The sequence below is a fragment of the Protobothrops mucrosquamatus genome, unplaced genomic scaffold (genome assembly GCF_001527695.2).
Source record: "Protobothrops mucrosquamatus isolate PMUCROS unplaced genomic scaffold, P.Mucros_1.0 scaffold315, whole genome shotgun sequence".
NCBI lineage: Eukaryota > Metazoa > Chordata > Lepidosauria > Squamata > Viperidae > Protobothrops > Protobothrops mucrosquamatus.
The window spans coordinates 394,769-417,554 of NW_015386655.1; the positions used below are offsets into that span (position 1 = coordinate 394,769).

General features: G+C 43.8%; 1 protein-coding gene across 1 annotated transcript; it reads right to left on the reverse strand.

The window, feature by feature from the left end:
- Positions 1–434: 434 nt before the first annotated feature.
- On the reverse strand, positions 435–21,729 carry ABCD1 (ATP binding cassette subfamily D member 1). Its single transcript, XM_015815109.1, has 10 exons — positions 20,753–21,729; positions 18,520–18,700; positions 13,851–13,993; positions 10,955–11,123; positions 7,960–8,054; positions 6,513–6,658; positions 5,516–5,661; positions 5,280–5,364; positions 4,622–4,747; positions 435–1,605 (listed from the first exon to the last, which is right to left on the reverse strand). Exons 1-10 carry the CDS (start codon positions 21,680–21,682, stop codon positions 1,407–1,409), a joined length of 2,220 nt encoding a protein of 739 aa, XP_015670595.1. The 5' UTR covers positions 21,683–21,729; the 3' UTR covers positions 435–1,406.
- Between the last annotated feature and the right edge of the window lie 1,057 nt (positions 21,730–22,786).

Sequence of the window (22,786 nt, forward strand, 5' to 3'; positions counted from 1 at the left end):
CAGGAGCTACCAATGCTCTATCCTCAATCAAGACAGGCTAGGATCTTATTCCAATGCAAGTAAATTGGCAAAGCTCTATAGTTTACAAATAAATATTCCTTTATGTATCCTGCTTTAGGCAAGGGACTAAATGAATCGGGAACCCACGTAGCCTCTCATGGTATACAGGAAATGAGAACGTTGGACAAGTCTAAATCAAATGAGTACTTACAACAGAAATATTTCTAGAAAAGTCTGATGTAATCTCTCTAGGAAATTCCAATTTGACTGACCCAATTCCATTGGCAAGTGATAGTAAAGTCCTGGAAATACAGCTCCCTCAATAAACGGTCATTCCCTCCCAAAAGTGAAGGCCTCCTCCGTATAGAGAAACCCTTGTAGAGAAACCCTTGGAAATGGCTTGATAGTTTAAGCTGCAAAATTTTAATAAATTAAATTAAATCCTGAACAGCGATTTTCTTCCCATTTCAGGAAGACCTTCCCATGTCTGTCTTTACCGAGCATCCTTTGAATGCAGCGGTGAGATCCCCGAGGTTACAAAGATGTGCTGTCGGCAATACAGTTTGAATCATCAATAAAGGCACCAGATGTTAACTCTGGCACCAGCTGAGCATACTCAGAACGAGAGACACAAATTTAGCTTCAGAAGATTGGTCTCATGGATCCGGGACTTCCTTAGGCAAATTGCCCTATATTACAAAGAGGTTCTTAGTGAGACGAAGGGTAAGTGCCTGAAAAATATGTGCATTTCATAGAACATAAACCACCTAATAGAATGTGAATTTCTTAACTTGCTGCTTTGCTCCAGGGCTGTTTCAAGAAGGAGCAGACATCCCTCAGTTTGGGTACCAGAAATCTCCAGTGGAGCCAAACGTTGCAGCCTAGCTGTGGAGGCCAGAAAGGAAGAAGTTGGCAAGAACTTCTTTCACAATTTTCACTCATGCTATGCGTGCAGCATTTCTACGAAGAAAGGCTGTGATTGGTTTGGCTGAAGTTTCTGTGTTGGTGAGGTGGCAGTAGCTGAGAAGTTACTCCCCAAAGTCCATGAGTACAGAGGCTCGAGACTGGCAGTGGAGCAGTGCAATTCCCACCTGTGAAGAACTTCTTGTACTATATAGGGGTATTGAGGCACCATGTGTGTGGGAATTGAAAGGGCTGGCTTCAGAGATATTGGCAGTGTGGGGCAACCCCTTTCTTCCTCCAGCCCTAAACTGAGGCAGAAGAATAAATTAATGGGTGCCAGAAATAACTAATGCCCCTCCTGCAGGATATCCTCAACTGCTTCTTGGGTGGCTGGGACAAAAACTGTCCATCTTGTGCAGCTCCTCAGGTGGAAGTCTCACAATTAGGATCCTTCTTATCAAGCCAGCAAGAAAGGGAGATTGGAAGGCCCCCAAATCACCCACCTACCCCACTGTAGAGGGTGCATCTTCACCCAATATTTGACAGAGTTCGCTGAGACGATGCTGCATTTCAGGGACCCCAGCCAGCTTCTGTTCCAGGCTCTGCTTTTCCTCCCGCAGGGAGAGACGGGCTTCAGGGTCCAGCTTCTCAAACCGCCAGCCGCCTTCCCCATCGAACTGGAGGAGATGCGTATGGTACTTCCTGAAAATAAGGGTGGAGGCTATTGAGAGACCGTTCCAGGATACAACTTCTGCATTCAGCCTGCCATCTTTCTCCTTGCTCAAGGTCAACCTCACCCACACTGGCTCTGCTACTGTTCCTCATTCCTCTAGACAAATGTCCTATGTGTAGGAGGGGTTTGGGGGAGGGATTTTTCCACTAAGCTGTGTCCTGGGAGGGGAGTCAGAAACAAAACCATTCTCAGTCTCCAGGGATGAGACCATGGTGCTCCTGCCCACACAATTTCCTGTTGAGGACATGGCTCCCTGCTTGGGAGAGCAGCCAGCAACATGACACAGAGAGAGAGAGATAGAAATGGAGGAGGGAAAGGAAGTATAACTGGGGGCTGGTGGGGGAGAGGACGGATGAGGCTTGGAAAGTGGACTGGCTTGAGGCTTGCCAGATTCAATACACAGGTCCCCTGTCCCTTTTTATAGTGTGTACTGAAAGAATGAGTTCAGCAAGTGCCTCTTTTCCTGGCACAAAGCTTCTTATAGGCCCAGGATTCCTAGGGAAGAAGATCCTAAGAAAAATTTCCTTTCCTGTCCCTGCTTTAGAAAAAAAAAAGAACCAGATAGGCAATCTGATCCATAATGGCTGCTCTCTTGGGCACCAAAGTAGTGGCAAATTCTGCCTTCAGGCTCCTAGGCACACTTTCCCAACCTGCCCATCTGAGAGACTTGTGGGTATAAGTAGCTGAAAACCTGGTAAAAAGAGATTTCTATAGTAGTGCAAGGAAAGAATTTGCAGTCAGGGGAAGTATTGAGTTGGCACATGCTTCCTGGAAGAATCATATGCCTGCCCCTGGCACTATCATGGAGGCATATCCCAGAGATGAGTGAAGGCAAAAGTAATATCCTTTCGGAATTCCTTCCCTTTGTTAATCAAATCAATGACTCAAACAACAATAGATGAGGAGCAGGAATATACGGCCGGATTTCAGGGAAAGGATCCAGTAAGAAGGATCCTAAGAAGGATCCAACTTCTTTACTTTCCCAACAACTCTTCACGAAGACAAAGGACGCAGAAGATTCCAGCGGGGATGTTGAACAACTGATAAAGAAATGAGATTGGTTTGCACATCATGCTAAAGTTAATGATAATGATAATGATAATGATAATGATAATGATAATAATAATAATAATAATAATAATAATAATAATAATAATAGTAGTAGTAGTAGTAGTAGTAGTAGTAGTAGTAGTAGTAGTAGTAATAAAGTTGGAAGGACCTTGGAGGTCATCGAGTCCAACCCCCTGCTCAGGCAGGAACCCTACAGCATTTTGGAAAAATGGCTGTCCAGTTTCTTCTTAAAAACTTCCAGTGTTGGAGCATTCCCCGCTTCTGGAGGCAGGTTGTTCCACTGGTTAATTGTTCTAACTGTCAGGAAGTTTCTCCTTAGTTCTAGGTTGCTTCTCTCTTTGGTTAGTTTCCATCCGTTGCTTCTTGTCCTGCCTTCAGGCGGTTTGGAAAATAGCTTGACTCCCTCTTCTTTCTGGCAGCCCCTGAGATATTGGAAGGCTGCTATCATGTCCCCCCTCGTCCTTCTCTTCATTAAACTAGACATACCCAATCCCAGCAACCGTTCCTTATATGTTTTAGCCTCCAGTCCCCTAATCACCTTTGTTGCTCTTCTCTGTACTCTTTCTAGAGTCTCAACATCTTTTTTACATCGTGGTGACCAAAACTGGATGCAGTATTCCAAGTGTGGCCTTACCAAGGCATTGTAAAGTGGTATTAACACTTCATGTGATCTTGATTCTATCCCTCTGTTAATGCAGCCCAGCACATTGCTTGGTTTTGTCTCAGCAAGCTCTGTGAATCTGGGCACTGTGGTTTGTAAACCTTGATTTCCAGCTAAAAAGGCTGTCACTTCATTATAATACAATTCCTAGCATTTGTAGACAAAGGAAGAAAGAACTTATAAAAGGAGAAAGAACATATTGGATGCTGCAAAGAACTTATAGTTTACTGATGTTAGAATGTCACCAATTCTTACTTCTGATATACTGAGTGGCTTAGCATGAAATATGAATTCATCCAATTATGGATAATTTGAAAAACTGTGCTGTAATACAAACAGTGTTCTAAGAGAATGTGTGACTTGTTTATTCATGTTTTACTAAAGACCATAAGTGACTGGATTAGAACAACAATAAATCATAATTTGAAAGTTATGGCTTAATCCAAAAGCAAACAAATGTATAGGATGGTGTTTAGCAACCACAATCCGGACTCCAACTCAACTGCGCTTATGATCTTACTTCAGCTTTCGTTTGTTTTGCAGGAATGTCATAAATGTGAGGATCGGTCATAAAGTTATTTTTTTCATCACTATCCTAACTGCGGTTGCTAAATGAGGCAGTCGCTAAATAAGGACTACTTATAATTTCACTGAAACATAATGCTATTTCTCATGGATTAAATAGATATGAAGATTTTTATTATAACACAGCTTGATTCACAGATCCTACTTAACCTGAAATCATCTTACAAACCACAATGAATGGGTTCATGTAGCAGAAACATGTGAGTCACCTAATGGCTTTGCATGTTGACCAATCAGTTAAGTTTCAGTTAATTTGACAGTAAGAATGATTGTGTCAAAACCAAAAGTTTCATGAATAGCCCCTATAAGTACTGTAGTTGTCAGTGTCTGCACCTCCTACATTTCTTTTGACCTCTTAATATTTTTCTTTTCCAAATTTTGATTGTCCTTCTAACTGCTTTTACAGTTCTTTCTGTATTACCCCAGTGAAATGGAATGTAATTCACAGAAACTTGATGCTACAGTAAATGCAAAATAACAGAATCTTGTGCTACCTTAGAGATTAATATCACAAGAGACCTTGTTGTTTTGGAGGACCTAATCAGGAACCCCTGGGAATCTGCTACAAGTGTGATATATCTATTCAAATGAAAACAACAACAAAAGCCTTTAAGCAAGGAAGGGAAGGTATAAAGGCTAATATATCCCGGGCAAAGAACAAGACATACCACAACGAAGGTCGGTGTGTGATGGAGAGCAACGCAATTCCTGCATCCTTTGCTGCTTGGAAGATCTTGCCTTCTACATCGATACTGACAGCACTGGTACATTCATCAAGGAGAGCGTACTTTGGCCTGGGGCAAGGAAGGGAGAGCCCAGGTCAGCAATCCCAAATGCCTGTTTCACTAGTCCAGTATCCCATCTGTCACTCTCATGCAGAATCGGGACCACCCGTCTTCCTACTGGACTTAATTATCCAGTAACCACCTCATGGGAAAGGAAGGAAGCAGAGACCTGGAAACATAAAGGGCACCTGCCCTATGGAACAATCTTGTTCTTTGGCAGGCTTAGCTGCTTTCCAAACACTACTTAAATTGAAATTATTTCAAAGACAGTTCAGGAAATAAGGGGAATGGCCATTCCTGGCTTCGATTAAGCTATTATAATTATTTTATGGTTGCTGCTGTTTAGAGTTTTATTTGTATGTCTATATTGTTAATCCTTTGTGATTACAATGGTGTAGGATCAAATCAACCGGTACATTTGGAATTGATCCTCACCACTTCTTCCCAACCCACACTCTTTGGAAGCTGTTTGTGTGACTTAATCCAGCATCACCAGGGAGTGGTGTGAAGTACAATTGGAAATGCACTTCTAGGCACTAACCTGTGATAGAACATCCGCGCCATCCCCATTCGCTGCTTCTCGCCACCCGAAAGTACATCCTTCCAGTCACTGACAGCTTCCCAACCTGATTGGAAAATAATTAAAGAAGAAGCTCTACTGTTATCTCCACCTACTCAATTTCCTGTTTGCTGCATGTAAATCAAAGTCAAGACAAGGCACAGGAAGTCAAGGTGTTTGATTGCCATTTTCTCCATCCATCCCAGGGAGCTACCCACCTCCTTCACGCTGTACAATATAATTGAGGTTGACGATGTTCAGGATCCGTTCCAGGTCAGAATCAGTATGTCCTTTCGGTCCCATATCCTTGGCCGTATCTGGGTAAATCACCTGGTCTCTCAGGGTGCCCACAGACATGTATGGTCTACAGTGAAATGCCAAGTAAATAAATCATTGGCATTTGAAGAGCAGCTGAAACTGTCCACAATTAGGGTTTTGATAGCCTAGCCAGCATGCACAATAGCCATCCTGGGATGATGAAATCTGGTATTTAATCAAACTGGAAAGCCCCAGAATGATGCAACGGTAGTTTGCATGAAGTTATCTTGAAATCTCATGACAGGGCAGAGATTCAAACTAGGGCAGTGATGGCGAACCTTTTAGAGACCGAGTGCCCAAACTGCAACCCAAAACCCACTTATGTATCGTTGGGTGCTGGGTGGGCATGGCCCATTGCGTTGGTGTGGCCAATTGGGTTGGTGTGGCCAATTGGGTGGGCGTGGCCCATTGGGTGGGGGTGGCTGCGGTGGTAACGGCAGACTGGGTGGGACTAAAAAGTTCAATGAATCAATTCCAACTTCGTGAGATCTTTTTTTTTTCCTGCCAGAAGTTGAAATTGATTGATTGATTGAACCTTTTTTTTTGCACACGGCGGCAGAGGCCTAAAGTGAAAAAGTTTTATAAAACCCAGCTGAAGGCCTAGGACTGGGGCAAGGGCATGCGTGCCCACAGAGAGGGCTCTGCGTGCCACCTGTGGCATGCGTGCCATAGGTTCGCCACCACGGAACTAGGGCATTCTTCAGTGCACCAATTTCCTTTCTCTGATGTGAAAAAGAGATCAGAACCTTGGGGCAACTAGAGTACCAATCACTGGAATCCAGAGTTTTCCTGTTCTTATTCCATTCCTCATTCAATCCGATGCATTCCAAGAGGGCCAGCCTCTCTATTGTTTGGCCCCCAATTCCCCACCCTCCCTTGCCATACTGGCCACTGTACCTCTGTGGAATATAAAACATTCGATGAGGAGGTGGTTTGTAGAGGGTGCCGTTGTAAGTTGGCCAAAGCCCCCCCAAGATCCGGAAAAGGGAACTCTTCCCACAGCCATTTGGTCCAGTGATCAGTAGGTGCATGCCTTCATCTACCTGCAAGGGGGATGCACAGAGAAAAAATATGAAAAAGGCAGAATAAAAATATAATAACAACAATAATATCCCCAAACATCTGAAGCAACACTTGAATATCACTAGCACTGATTTAAATCATCAGTCAACTGCAAAAGGGCAACTTTACTTGGAACAGCATATATCCTGCAATGATACCTCTAACACCATCGAACAACAACACCTGCCTATCCCAGGTCCTTGGAAAGCTCTTGATAGGTGGATAAAAATGCCAAATCCAGTCTGAACATTTGGCTGACTGTGTGACTAAGAACAACAACAATAGCAATAATGGTCTCCCCCTATTTTTCCCAATTCTTGGCAGTTTTAATTGTTTCTCAGGATCCAAGCTCCTCCCTCCCCCAATATCCAACAATGTATGCAATAGAATTTGCATTTCTCCAGGCAACTTACTTTATCCATTTGGTGCTCTAATAGCAATCTCTGAGCCCCATCGGCTCACTACCTCTCTTCTTAATCTGGTCTCAGGCTCCTGTTGTATTCCCAGCAAAATTCTGAACCTCTGTTGTATTCTTGCAAAATCATAAAGACCAGATGTTACCTATCAGTTCCATCAAAAACCCCATGACCCCTCAACACAGGCAAGACCCTGGAACACAGGCGAAACTCCCTAGCCCTTCCCCTTGTAGTACTCCATGGCTGCTGCTGCTTGATCTCCTGTTCTCCAAATTATAGTCAACAGAATGTCTGCAGTTGCCTCCTGTCACCCTGTCTCCTTTCCATGCCAGGAATATACTTTGTCCAGGAATATACAGAGAGGTGATGGCCAGCAAAACATAAACAGAGTCAACATGTTTGCCAACAGGGCTACTATATCAACTAGCCATGAAAATAAAGTGTTTTGATCTGCACCTTTGCCTTTGGATCACAATCTGACTTACAGAATTCCGAGGGGAAGCTTCTCAGCGCAGCCACCTACTAATTCATGAATAGCAGGAGCCTATTAAAATAATATCTGCATTGGGCCAAGTTCAAAAGTTGGCAGCTTTACTCAATGAAAGTAACCTTAAATTGCTTCCCACACTGATGCAGTCAGGTTAGAAGATGTAGCCTCTCATTTTCATCAGTGCTTCAGTGCTGTTATCCCAGTCCCAGTCTTCCTATTTATTCACTCAGACTACCTATCCCTGGACTTCAGAAGTGGTCAAACTACAATTTCCAGCTTCTCTTTCCATTAGTCGTGCTGGTTCAGACTCTTGGGGTTGTAGTTCATCAGGATCTACAACGCCAGTTTGCCCTATATTAATGCCTTGACCACTTACTCGGATATTAAGGCTGCTGACTACCACATCCCCAGTAGGAGTGATGATAGGGATGTTTTCACAGATAATCCCGTGGTCAACATCAATCACATGTCCTGTAAGCAAAGAAGAAAAGAAAAGACAAGAGTCTTATATTCACAATGAAAGAAGCATTTCATTCCAAGAGATGCTGACCTTCTCAGTAGAAACAAACAAATTTAACCCTTTACCAATTATTTCTTTTTCTCTATGACTCATGTCATGTAGGTGGAACCTGAGACAACAGACACTTTCTGATATTTCATAGCATGGTGTGGGCACGTCCATGGCTGCTGTTGAGGCTTTACAGTTTATTAAGTGGGTACCATGGAGAGGATAGCCAGTCATCAGATGGTGATCTGGTAAAGTTGTTTCCCAATCTATTTCTTATCTCTCTTTGCAGGATGGTTCTTACAACCTCTGCTAAATTTTGTCTCTTTTTCCTTGTGACTATCCGACAATTTTTATTTTCTAAAAACGCTTTGTAAAATTAGTGTAGAAGTGAGAACTATCCTTATAAGTAAAAATGGCAATCAAATCTGATGCTTTGCTGTATACTGTTTCCTATTTATTTATTTATTTATTTATTTATTTATTTATTTATTTATTTATTTAAAAAAAGTATTTAAAAAATTAGAGTGTGATAACAGGCCTCAATACCTGGCACATTTCCCATAAGATATAGCTTAGCATATCTGAATTGAGCCTACCAAACAGGTATCCAATAATATAGTAACGTACCCTCCCCACCAAATAAGTGAAAAAGGTAGCTCCTTAAAACATTTAACAAGGAGCAGGGAAAGCCTGCAGGCATTACATTCACCTTATTTCTACAACTACATTGAATATTATAGAAATCACCTCTCAGGACATATTAGAGGAGGGGGAAAAGGCTGTAAAGATGTATCTGAACAAGGTAATGACAGCTGAACTCTTAGGCAGGAAATTGCTAAATTTTCCTGGAATAGACAAGCAAAACTAGTACCAATGACATAGGAGGAAGTCTCACAAAGCAGATTATGAAATTTATATCCTTCAAATAAGTTGACCTTGCATAATATACGCAGAGGTGTGGAATTAAGCTTAACTTGAAGAAGACTGGAGAGTACATCTCTCATTTCTTTCTTGTTTGGCATAGACTCTAGACTAGAGAAAGGCCCATCAAAAAATCAGGTAATATGGGCTGATAAACCCAAGACAGTTCTGACAAGTTGGTACCAAGGCCTAGTAAACCCATCTCAGTTTATGTGTGACGACATAACTGGACATCCTATACAACTATCAGAATGTAAAAGCAAAACATTCAAACTTTTTCTTTATTAGCTTTTTTTTAATTATGGAAACCATCTTGCTGATCGATTTTAAGTTTTTGTTGACCTAAAACAAAATATCAAATAAATAAAACATTAGAAATTAATTTCTATATGTGTTGTTTTAAAAACAAAAGGAATAATGATCAAAACCAAATACGCATTATTTTTATAGTGCAGGGATTGTTTTTGGCAGATTAAAGCATACAGCTGACTACCAGGAACTAATTCTAAGTTCCCAGAACATTTGGAACTAGGAGATCGTTCCAAGTTCTTCAGTCTCGGCCAATATCAATGAAGGACAGGTAAAACTGGAAAAAATCTACTGCAGTCTTCCCTAAATTAGTTCCCTCTAGACAAGCTAGACTAGAACAACCATTGCTTTCATACAATATGGCTGGAGCTGTTTGGAAAAAGAGTCCCAGATATCTGGAGAGAACCAGATCAAGAAAAATCATTTGACTCTTTTGCAGATATTACGCTTAAATTATATAAGTATCTCTGGCTTCCACCAACTGCACTTGGAAGTAAAAAATAGACTGTCTGAACTTTACATGGCTTGCAGCCAGCCTAAACATTCAGGAAATGTGAAGGCATAAAAAAAGCAGAATAAACTTTCCCTGATTCTTTTCTTTTAAGACAATTTAGAATTTAGTATGAGTACACAAAAGCATCAGGCCTTAAATCTGTTTTATGCATTATGCTAAGACATAGTTTATTTAACTAGTTTGCTGAATATACCCCAAACTCATAAAGTAATCCTAACCATGATTTTTAAACCACAGTGGCAGGGTTCATGCAATATACCAAACCAATATCAAATAAGCTACATTGGCTCACTGTGATGTGTGAGACTAGCCAGCATTTCTCCTCTCTGTTGATGAGGCCTTTTCTTCCCCTTATAAGGTCTACTGGGAGGAGAGCAACAAAACCATGTCCTCTGGAGCTGAAGGTATCGTCTAGGCCAGTAGCCGCCAATCTTTCTGGCACCAGGGACCAGTTTTGTGGAAGACAATTTTTCCATGGACCAGGGTGGGAGAATGGTTTCACGTGCAATTTAGATCCCACGCATGCACAGATAAAGCTTTGCTCACTCACCCACTGCTTGTGCAGCCCGGTTCCCAACAGGCTGTGGACCGGGACCGGTCCATGATCCAGAGGCTGGGGACCACTGATCTAGCCCTTCTGCAGTACCCCATCACAACTGGCTGCTACAGGAATGGTGAATTATTAAGAGAGGGTGTGTACTATTTATTTTCCTCCTGTGTCATATATTTTTAGACTGAAAGCCTGAGGGCAGGGATTGACTATTTCTATTCTTATGTAAGCTTTTCTGGGAGTCACTCAGGCTAAACAGCAGCGTATAAATGTTTTCAGCAAATCCACACCATAGACTGAGCTTGTGCCTGTTTAGAAGAGGTCTACTTTCTGAACGTCTGCAACTACAGCCACAAAACAGGAGTGGCAGCCATACACCTTCTTTCATCAGTAAACAAAATATTTAATTAAATCTGAGTGTCCAAGGCTATAGTTTTAATTTGATCCTTCAATTTAATTTCTGGCACTAAATCTTTATCTAGCAGGATGCAATTGCAACATCAGCTGCAGGGATAGGCAGGTGGAGATATGTGTGTCACTTCAGCCAGACGTCTGCTGAAAAGCTTTACCTTGGATCTGGAGTGAGCCCTCGACACGCATACCATGCTTCATAACTGTTCTAGCCTGAGCCTGGCCTTCATCAAGCTCTCCAGGACGTCGGAAGTTGCAGCATTTCACATCCTCAAACACCCGGAACATCTCATACACACGAGCAGTGTAGCCTGCTAGTTCAGTTGCCTAGGGAAGAAAGCCACAACTGCAATTCATTTACATCTGGAATGGGAATCCACATATCAACTTTTTGCCAGGGGTTGGGGTAGTGGGCATTCACTGATGGTTGTTTTCTCAAATCTGGGTCTGACAGGCCAGAGTAATAAGTTTCAAAGCATTTATCCAGCTCTTACTGTGCTGGAAACATATATGAAATCATACAGATCGTATTTGCAAATGGTATCCATAAGATATAATCAAACTGACAATTAGGACTGTAGCAATCAAAAGACAAATGGGTGTAACCAGTATCTCCCTGAACCCACAGGGTTAAGTAGCGCCTCATATTTACTATTAAGGAATAATAAACTGTTCAATTACGGCAACTACCTTTCATTTACATTATGTTTCTGTATTTAAAACATTCAATGTATCTCTGACCATCAGCAATTAAACTGAAAAACTTCCTCTTTCCTGAACATCTCAGCTTTTTATTTTTCTTGCCACATTTGTAAGCCAGACCTATACAAAGGCAATTTTGATGTCAGATTCTTCTAGGGCCTGGGAGGTATACAATAGAAACCCAATGTACTGATTATGGTTCTAGACTTAAAGTTCAAGTCCACTTCACCTATGCAGCTCACTGATTAGTTTTGGTTAGTCTCTTTCTAAATCCACAGCAGTTTTTGTGAAGTGAAATTAGGAAAGACTCTCATGTAAAATAAACCTGAGGAAGAGAGGGATATAAATGCAATCAATCAGTCAATCAAATGCAGCAGGAATGGGATACGGCAGGGGTGTGTATTATAAAATAAGAAGAAATAAGGGCAAGACTGAATGGGTATTGAATGACTATGGACTGAATGCAAGTATGAGTGGCCCATATGAAAGAAGTATTTTGATTTTTTTTTTATATAGATAGAATGAATGAGGACCAAACCGCAAAGCAAATGTATGAGGAAAAATGAATGTGTCAAAAGGGAAAGAGAAGAAAATTATGGTTGGATGGAGTTTATTGAGAAACCAGTATGCCAGAAATTTAAAGAAAAAAAAAAGACAATGTAGAAAGCAGCGTATGGACATTATGGATGGAAGGAAGAATGATTTGCAAGGATAAAAGATACAGAGTTTATAAAGCCCAATGATTGAGTTGTACAACATGCTAGCCAAATTAAAGATGCCACATTATTTTGACTGTGATATAGGAAACCAGACTTGCTGTCTGTATATGGACTATAGAAGACATATATAGAAAGATATTTTGAAACTCATATACATTAATTTCAAAAGTAACTGAAGATCCTCCAGACTGACCTGTAGAGCTGTGGTAGGGAAGGGGTCTTGAAGAAGATTATTATTAAATTTTTATCCTGCCTTTTAGAATATGTTTTGGTCAAGGCAGTGAATATATTTAATATTCCCACCTCCTATTTTCTCCACAACGATTCTGTGAAGTGGGTTGGGCTCAGAAAGAGTGCCTGGCCCAAAGCTATCCAACCAGCTTTCATGGGTAAGGGAGGCCTAGAATACGCAGTTTCCTGGTTTCTAGGCCAGCATCTTCACCACTCTCATATTCATCTGTGAAATTAAATTTCTTTTACAAGACAAGAATGATCACATCACAGTTATTTTGAAAGGAGGTAAAGTCGGGATTACATCAATAGGATTGGTGAAGCCTGAGAGATGGCTTGAGTCTCTACATAACACTAAGCCACAATGATGTGTATAGGCTTTGGTGATAGCATAATGTATAAACATAGCCAAAGTTGGCCTGGTTATTAGATCTGGGCTGAACATCCAGATGACCACTAGATGGTGGCAAAGAATGTCACCTAATGACCATCTAGATCAGTGGTTCTCAACCTTTTTAATGCTGCGACCCCAACCGGTCGTAAGTCGAGGACTAAACCGGTCGTAAGTCAAGGACTACCCAACCGGTCGTAAGTCGAGGACTTTCCCTGCCCGGGAGCGCCGCGCATGCGTGGTTCTGCCCCCTGTGCCGGCCGAGGCATAGCTGGCAAGCGGCAGAGACGGAGCAGGCCGACCACCAGCTGGCCCAGCCCAAGGGAGGTAAAGCATCCGCCGGAAAAGGGGAAAAAAATGGCAGACAAAAAAATGGCGGACAGCCTTGCTTGGTGACCCCCGTGAAATGGTCGATCGACCCCAAATGGGGTCCCGACCCACAGGTTGAGAACCACTGATCTAGATTTTTGCAACCTGATCTGATAGCCATAGAGAAGGTAAGAAAGATCTACCCGGATCCTGTGAATGTCTCCTCAGAAATGATTACTGTATGAATACTAATTAAATGGGACTTATTCTGAAGAGAGGAACATAAATGATGGTACAATTCAGTGTGTCTGTCTAGGTCAGCCATGCTGGCTCAGGAATTCTGGGAGTTGAAGTCCACAAGTTATAAAAGAGCCAAGGTTGCCTACCCCTGGTCTAGGTGGTAAGAGATGAAAACTAATCTTATGAGTTATTAGCAGTGCAAGGTCAAAGCTCATAGGTATGGCTCCTGGAAACCACTAAAAATTCCCATTTTAAGGATATTAAGAAGCAAGTAATAGCTGATACAAGGTCTTTCTGCTCTCAGAACTTGCAGGACTGAAGCCCTGCCTGAATGCAGGTTACAGAGTATGTGCCTTTTAGAATTATACCTCAGGAGATTATAAAGACATAGAGGCTTATTTACATCCTTCATCGGAGGATCAGACTGACCCAATTCTTCCCCAGGCAACTGAGCATCCGTACCTCTTTGTAGGAAGAGATGACCCTCTCTGTAGCATCGGCTGCTGCAGACAAAAGATTCCGAGCTGTGGTAAAAGCCTCAGTCCTCAAGCTTATCCATTCTTCCTCTTCCATTTCCACTGCCGCTTGTTTCACTGCCTCTGAATCTGGTGGAACAAAATTGTGACAGGGAGGAAAGGCTGGAACACATATCTCCATTTCTCCACTCACGTCTACTGCCTAGAATCCCATTTTCTCATTAGGAATCACTTTCCTTGAAACCCTGATCTGAGGTCGCTTATTCATGCTGCAGTCTGGCACCTGTTGAAAATACCAGCATGAGAACCCTCCTGTGATGAGGGCCAGAACAACAACAACAAAAAAGGCATCCCTCCATGAAACTATTAAACAAATAATACTCCAAATATTGCCTTAAAATGTTCTGTGATAACGCTTCATGAGGAAGACACCTATTCATTCTTTAGGTTTCCCTTAATCCTCCAAAGATCTGTGGCACTAGATCTGAACTCCGAAATGTGAAGGAAGACTTTACATAGTTTAATCATCTTCCTGACATGTATTTGGGACAACTAGCAGGTGAAAAAATTGTAACATGAAGGAAGTTAATACTGGTAGTCTTTGACTTAAGACAGGTCACCTACTGACTGTTCAAAGTTATGACAGACCCCCTCTAAAAGCTACTTATGACCCAGTCTTGAAGTTATGTCCATTGCAGATGGCTGCTGGTGGGATTGTGCCATGTGGCTCGGGAATGGTGTGGCCTATACTCTTTCCTTATTCAGATCTCCTGAGCTCTGGAGATCATTGAAAGGTAAGTGAACGATAGGTGACAGGGTGTGGGGACCCCAAGGGGTGGGAAGTGGAGCATGGGGTCTCTCAGGTGAGGGGAGGCCTTGGAAGATCTGAGGCAGGTGGACTTGTGCCTGCACCCGGCTCTTCAGGTTCTCCCCAGTCCCTGAGGCTCTCCATGCTCCACTTAACAACCTGTTTGTTTAAAACATGTTCATTTAACAAATGCATCGGGAAGAGCAGTGATGGAGGGGGTCGTTAAGTGAGGCAGTTCACTTAACGGCCCTCCTGATGCCAACCCTAATGGGCATGCTCCATTTCAGCTCTAATTCAAGGACTACCTGTACACTGTCTCCATGAAGAGGTAATTGTATTTATACAAACTGCTAGAGGGAGCCATCAACATGGGAAGAATGAGTGATTTTAGGCTTTTAATGGGAAACCATGATATTTGGGAACTAGTGGAGAACCAGCTGATGGGGGGGGGAAGCTCGATTCCTGGCCCTCAACAGTCATTCCTGTTTTTTCCTTCAGTGCTCAACCTGCTTTTGCTCTCAGGTGTTGCACAACAAAACCCCTGGCTGTTGCAGTTCTCTCCTATCTGTTCAGTTTTCTAGCAATAGCAATAGCACTTAAGACTTATATACCGCTTCACAGCCCTTTCTGAGCGGTTTACAGAGTCAGCCTATTGCCCCCAACAATCTGGGTCCTCATTTTACCGACCTCGGAAGGATGGAAGGCTGAGTCAACCTTGAGCGGGTGAGAATCGAACTCCTGGAGCGAGCAGTGAGTTAGTCTGCAGTACGGCTCTTGTACTACCATGAGTGCATCTTTCTGTGCTTGGTTGCATTTTCCTGCGACTATTTCTATACTAGTGATTCTAGACATCTGGATTGGAAGGGGAAAGCGTGAACTGGAGTTCGTGTGTAAGTGCACATAGCAATTCCTTTAAACAACTATGTCTTTACTTGGGATCATGCAGCTATTGGGCTGTGATCATAGAAAAAAAAAACCCAGCATGTTTATTTATTATTTATTTATTATTTAAATTTATATACCGCCCTATCTCCCTTACGGGACTCAGGGCGGTGAACAGGCGATAATAAAAATCACAATAAATATTAAATAAAAGGCCTGCTCTAAAATACCCCATATAAAACCCCTACCAAAACACAATCAAAACTACGCCAGGCCGGCCGCATGGAATAGATGGGTTTTCAAGGCTCGGCGAAAGAGGCGCAGGTCCGCAGTTGTACGTAGGTTGGGGGGTAGGTCATTCCAGAGGGCAGGAGCTGCCACAGAGAAGGCTCTCCCCCTGGGGGTCGCCAGCCGGCATTGACTGGCCGACGGCACCCTAAGGAGGCCCTCTCTGTGGGAGTGGACTGGTCGAAGGGAGGTATTTGGTAGGAGGCGGTCTTGCAAATACCTAGGTCCATTGCCATGGAGCGCTTTAAAGGTTGTTACTAACACCTTGAAGTGCACCCGGAAGGCCACAGGCAGCCAGTGCAGCTCGCGCAGGAGAGGTGTTACATGGGAGTATCTAGAGGCCCCCAAAATCCCCCGCGCGGCCGCATTCTGAACTAGCTTTAAGGAGGTACTGACACGATGCTACATAGATGCTTGTGCCCACTATGAATCTATATCTCTATATCTCAACATCCCCCAGTCACCCTCATCATGACAGACAGAAGAATGGTTGGGTAACACTATTAATCACTAGTGTGGAAATGGCCTGTATGAGATGTGTAGACATGAGCCAGTGAGAAGGTGCCCTGGGCTATTCTGCCCTCACTAAGCCTTCTAGTGAGTTAGCAATTAGTGTTTCAGGCATCATCCTTAATGATCATCCTTAATGATTCCATATTGATCCTCTACCACAAACATGTTAAACACAAGGCCCGTGGGCCAGAAGCGGCCCGCGAAGTGGTTTCATGTGGCCTGCAAAGCCATCCTGGAAACAATGAGGGAACGGCCCCACTGCCTTGGCCCTGGCCCAGGCCAGCCAGGAACCAATGTACAATTTTGTGGTGGCCATCTATGCTGAACCGCATTCAGTCTCAGCTCCACAAGGCCGTCTGGAAACAGCGAGGAACCAGCCCCTGCCGCATCGGCCCCACCGCCTGGGTGCAGGCTGGGGAGGTGTCACCCTTTGTGAGGAATGAAGAAATGCACCATCACCTGGAAGTGGCCAGCAAATGGACCTCACCTACTTCACATATCCGGCTTGATGGGCTCCAGAGGAGGGGTTTCAGCAGGCAGCAGGGCGCTCTCCTCACAGCGCCAAGAGCTGAGCCGGGTGGTGCGAATCTGATGAGGTGCAATGCTGCCTAGCCCCCAGCCTGCCCAGTTTCAGCAGGCAGCAAGGTGCAAAGCTGACGAGCTTTGCACCGCCCGGCTCAACCTCTCGGCGCTGTGAGGAGAGTGCCCCGCTGCCTGCCGAAAGCGGGCAGGCTAGGGGCTGGCCAGCATCGTGCTTCTTTTTGGATTCGCGCTGCCCGGTTCAGCATCTTGGCGCTGTGAGGAAAGCATCCCGTTGCTTGCCGAAACCGGGGAGGTTGGGGGCTGGGTGGCATCGTGCTTCTTTTTGGATTTGAGCCGCCTGGTTCAGCCTCTTGGCACTGTGAGGAAAGTGCCCGGTTGCCTGCCAAAACCAGGCAGGCTGGGGTCTGGGCGACGTTGCACTTCTTTTCAGATTCGCACCGCCTGGCTCAGCCTCTCGGTGCTGTGAGGAAAGCGCCTCGCTGCCTGCCGAGGCTGGGGGCTGGGCGGCATCATGCTTCTTTTCAGATTCGCGCTGCCTGGTTCAGCCTCTCGGCGCTGTGAGGAGAACGCCTCGCTGCCTGCTGAGACCGGGCAGGCTGGGGGCTGGGTGGCGTCGCGCAGGTAATGTTGACTCTTGCGCTGCTTATGGCATCCCCTTCCCCAAGCCCTCCAAGCCTGATATGTGAAGTAGGTGAGGGCCATGTGCTGGCCACTTCCCAGCGATGGTGCATTTCTTCGTTCCTCACGAAGGGTGATACCTCTCCAGCTGCGTTTCTTGCCTGTTTTTCTCCCTCCCTCATCTCAAATATTTTCCCACTACTCTGTACTTAGGAAGGAAGGAAAGAAGGAGAGGGAGGGTCTGAGGGAAATCCTGCCTTAGTCCTGCCCTGTTGCCCTTTCACCATCCCCTTTCCCTCTCCTCCTGGCCTATCCTGGGGGTCTCCCATCCTATTGCTAAGGAAGCTTTGGATACAAAGCCGGGTCTCCTCCCATGGAGAGGGAATGGGCCTCCCTCTGACTTTGCCCTCGTACCCATCATGAGCAACCTGGCTAAGGAGAGCAAGCACAGCAGCAGCAGCCTTGAGGAGGAGATAAGTGCAGCTGGGCACCTCCTTGGGGAAGTGGGGCTGGGCTTGGTGCCGCAGGTGCTTGAGGGCCAGGCTGGGAGTTTGACCTCTGCTGCCCAGGACTCCCGGCAGCCTGCACCACCATCCAGCCCCCTCCCCCTGCATGGCCTGAGAGGAACAGTGAGGCTCCTCCAGTGGACCATGCCTTGGCACTTGCCCTGGTCCCACCCCCTTCTGCCAGAGACTCTCAGATCTGTCCCATTCCTGCCCAGGCCCCAACAGGCACCCTTGACAGGAATGATGTAGAGCTGGCCACGCCTACCCAGTAGGCCACACCCACTCCATCCATGCCCACCCAGTAGGCCGCACCAACCCTGGCCATACACCTCAAGGGAAACCGCAATGCTGATGTGGCCCTCAATGAAATTGAGTTTGACACCCCTGTTCTACCAGCTCCTGCCTGTTAACATATGATCTTAAATACCCATTTTATTATTTTGGGCCATGTTGCTCCCAGGAGAGCAGCAGTTTTTGCTTTCTTCTCCCATCCTCACCTGTCTCGGAGTAACCAGTAGCAGTGATGATTGGTACAGCCACCATGACCAGCCCAGTAGCACTCCACACATACTTCATAAGGAACTGTTCCAGCATCACATACCAGAGTCTCTCCAGAAGCAGCACGTTGATTTGAGAGGCCAGCTGATGATAACAATGCCTCAGAAGGGACAGCTCCACCTGAAAAGAGTAGCAGGAAGAAACAAAATGACTGGAGGTTTACAACCCCAAAGATAAAGGCATCTCCATGTTTTATTTCAACAATGTAAATGCACCAAAGAATCTCCTGGGCATGTAGACAAATGGATGTGTTCCCAGATCAGAGAGAGGAATAAAAACCAAATGAATTAGACAATTAGATCGAGGGAGACACCTGTTCTTATAGGCTGGGTTCACAAAACATAGTTTATTGAATAAACCAAGATGAAAAATACCATGAGTTAGTATAATATGCAAATTAGGTTGCAGGACAAATAAACCTAAAACTCAGAGAACTCCAGATAAAGAATTTAGTTTTGTTATTATTTCTACAAATATGAGAAGTTACAGCCAAATTATTTCCCCCACTAGTGTCAGTGCCTTCTGCAGCATATTTATATACAAGAGTTCACTCAGCCAGTTTTTATGCCTAAAGTGGAACTAGAACTCATAAACTGCAGGTGCCTTAATAGACCGTGTAAACAGAAGAAAATGAAACTGAAGGATTCTAGACTTTAGTTGCTCTACAGCAAAATTCTAAAAATCTCTACTTGCAAATGAGTTCAGTGGGACTCTCCCCATCACAATTTTAGTTAAGAATTTAAGATTGCAGCCTTTTTGTACATGTATATACATTTTCTTATCGTCTCTAATTCATATATATATGTTCTTATCTAATATTTATCTTCACTCAGCTGTCCTACACCTCTTTCATACAGGCTTTATTAATCTCTCAGTGGCACAAAGCATAAAGCCTGGACTCTATCACACTTTGGATCAGAATTCCCTGAATCCTAATGCAGTTTAATCTACATTTCCTGATCCACATCAAACATAGCATAAATGAATAATTAGGTTAGTTCTGTGATGTATGTATACTGTACATGCACTCTGAATTATAGTCCATCTACTGTAGCTTTTATATGCAAACAGGTAATACAAACTGCAGATTAACTGATTAGTTAGTAGAAAATTACTAGCTATGGAATAAATACATGCCTCTAAGAAACCTTTAAACTTCCCTATGCCACCTATAAAATCCAATAGCTGACTCAATGCAGACTTCTATCATATAACATATGTTATTATGTCTAATGCAGGCCATGGGATATTATTGATCTCTTATTTAAAAAGCAACTGTTGCATTTTGATCCTTTAAAAAAAAAAATCAGTGAACTTTGAAAGAGACAGGAAATATTTGTTCCTATTTGCTTGTGATTTTTGTGTAAATATGACCTAAAGTTACTCTTAATTTTGGAAAGAAGTTACCACAGGGAGAGATGTTGGGCCTTGGAACACACTTTGCAGGGCAGATTTAGCACTGAAGAATGGGGAAAAGTAAAAATATGTGAAAGATATGACTATTAGTATCAAATTCTCTTTCCCAGTGTTAAAACATTCTTTCTTTCTCCATTCTTTATCAACAGGAGTTTTGATTTATACCTATGTTCCTTGCTGGTATTTCTCATTCTATATTTGGGAATCAGAAATTCCACATACCATACATATTTACTGCCTTTCAGTTCACTCTTCTGCCTGGCAATGCAGGAAACATTAGAAGACAAGCTGGTGCCAAATGTAGAAAGCCTTGGGGCTACCTCAACTGTTTGAATTAGGTAGGATAAACAGAAACCAAGAAAGATTTTTGCAGGATGTTGGAAAGGACTGAAGGTAGCAACAAGGACAGATTATAATCAAGGTTAGAGCCCTAGATGTGCCTCAGGACAAATTCAAGGAAACAACAAAGGAAGGAAGTAAACAAGGGTGCTAGTCTAAATCGGTTTTGGGACAGCTTCATTTTGCCTAAGGCGGAATTAAAATTGAGTTAGCTGCTGAGCTTTTGGTGTAATTCTACAGAAGATGGTAAATTACTAACACAGAGAATAAAAAGTATCTTCTCTCTACTTTTCTAATTAGACTATATTATTATTCCTCATTCAGAACCAGAGAAGTCCAAATAGCCTACAGACTTCCTCTTTCCAAAAACTAAATCTTGTTTTTCTACTAAAAATATTGTCATTCTGCCTACTTTACCTTATGCCCCCCATAGAAGGCAATCTCTTCCGAATTGGCCACCACACGAGAATGCATGTAGCGCAGCTCTCCTTTCCGGCGCGCTTCCTCAGCCACCAGTTGGCCAAATTTTGGTGAACAGGCACGTAGCACCTTGGCAGTGGTGCAAGCTACCAAACCAGCAATAACTGAGGGCCAAACTGTATCAGCCCCCTTTGATCTAGCTGAACTGATGAGGGTATAGGAAGTCACAATGAGATCAAGGACAGGCTTGGTCAAGTTTGAGTAGAGATGGGCCACAGAATTAGCAAAGGCCACCAAATCTTCTGTGAGTGACTGGTCCGGGTTACGCAACCGTCCATCCATGTTGCTGACCCGGTAATAGGTCTGACCCTCAAAGTAGAGCTGATAGGCATGGTCCACTAAGCGTCCACGGAAGGCCAGGCTCAGTTGCCCTTCCAGGTACCGAATGGCACTGTTGACAAAGGTGGCTGGCAGGGCAATGAGGAGCCACTGAAGAAGCTGCCACGTAAAGTCCTGTAGGTTCTTACGGACAATGCAGCGGGCCAACCGTCCATCCAGCTGGGCCACATAAACTGAGAGGAAGGTGCGGCTAGCCAGGGCAGCCGAATGCAAGGCCAAGAGTCCTGTCTGCCGGCACAGTGGCCCAGGGAACAACAACCTCAGGAGACGGAGGAGACGGAGAAAAAACACCTTGTTCACACCAGGCTGTGATGTGGTGCCCTCCTCGAGTTCCTTCCACCTTGCTGTTGGCTCTCTGGGACTGGTGGTCTCTGAATTCACCTGGAGGACCGAGGCAGCCCACTGTCTTCGTAGGATGGGGTATAATTTCCTGGCCCCATATGCGGCCACCAGCAGTGCCACGGCTGCTCTTTTGGCGGTGATTCCTTGGCTCAGCCGTGTGGCCACTTTGGCCGTGGTGAAGGGCATAATCACACTGGGGTGGAGGCACTACCTCCGCTTCGGCTTCTGCTCTTCTTCTTCCAGCAAGAAGCCAGCGCTCTCTGACTAACTATAGCCGGGGCTGACTCGCTTAGCCGGAGTCGGCTCTCAATCCACAACGCCCAACCTTCGGAGTGACAAGAGGGGAGGGGACTGGAGAACGGCCATTCCCTCAGACCATAGAGAGGACGAGATAGGGAGGGCGTTTCCACAAGTGGCCGGTAGAGGGCGAGGACGGTTGTTTCTTCGTTCTGAGAAAAACAAAAACGCCAAGTTTCGAAAACAGTCCCGTGACGTGACGTTTTCTCCCTGTCCTTTCTCTTCCTCTTCAGTCCGCTTCTCCAAAGCCTTGGATCTAAATGGGTCATAATCTTCAAACAAATAAATGTGCTATAGTAGTTTTGCAAATGAGTATGTTTGCTTTGGCATTGCTAGGAATCATCCATTAGACCGCAAGGGTTGGAATCGGGGTCCTCCTCCCCCCCCAATAATAAACTGAAATGGAGAACCACGTTATCAGATGACTGTAGTTGTAATACCATATCAATGATTTTCATTGGGTCAAGTATATTAGTGATCATTTTTTTTTTTTTCAATATAGAATTTTATTGTTTTTATCATAAAAGAAGAAATACATCACAAGTATTACACAGTGATTTATCCCATCCCCCCACCCCCCGGACTTCCCAAACCAAATCTAGGCTAACATTCAACTACAAGTAAACAAATATTAATATCTCTAACTCCAAACTCTAAACTTAAACAATCCATCTCCTCCGTATTAATAAAAATTATTCATTTAATTAGTTCTTCAAATACCCAAAATCTTTACCATTTCAGCAAGATAGTTTAACAGCATCCCTTACTTATACAAAAAAAGAAAAGAAAAAAAGTTTCCATCTTCCATAAAGTTAAGAAATTAATTCTATCATTTCATAAAGCTACACCTATAGAAAATCATTTGGAACCCTTAATAAGGTTTACAACTTCAATTACTTAATTATCATTCAATTATTTTCAATTATTACAGCATTATTATATTTATAATAATCTTCCTTTTAATAAAAATTATTCCTTTAATTAATTCTTCAG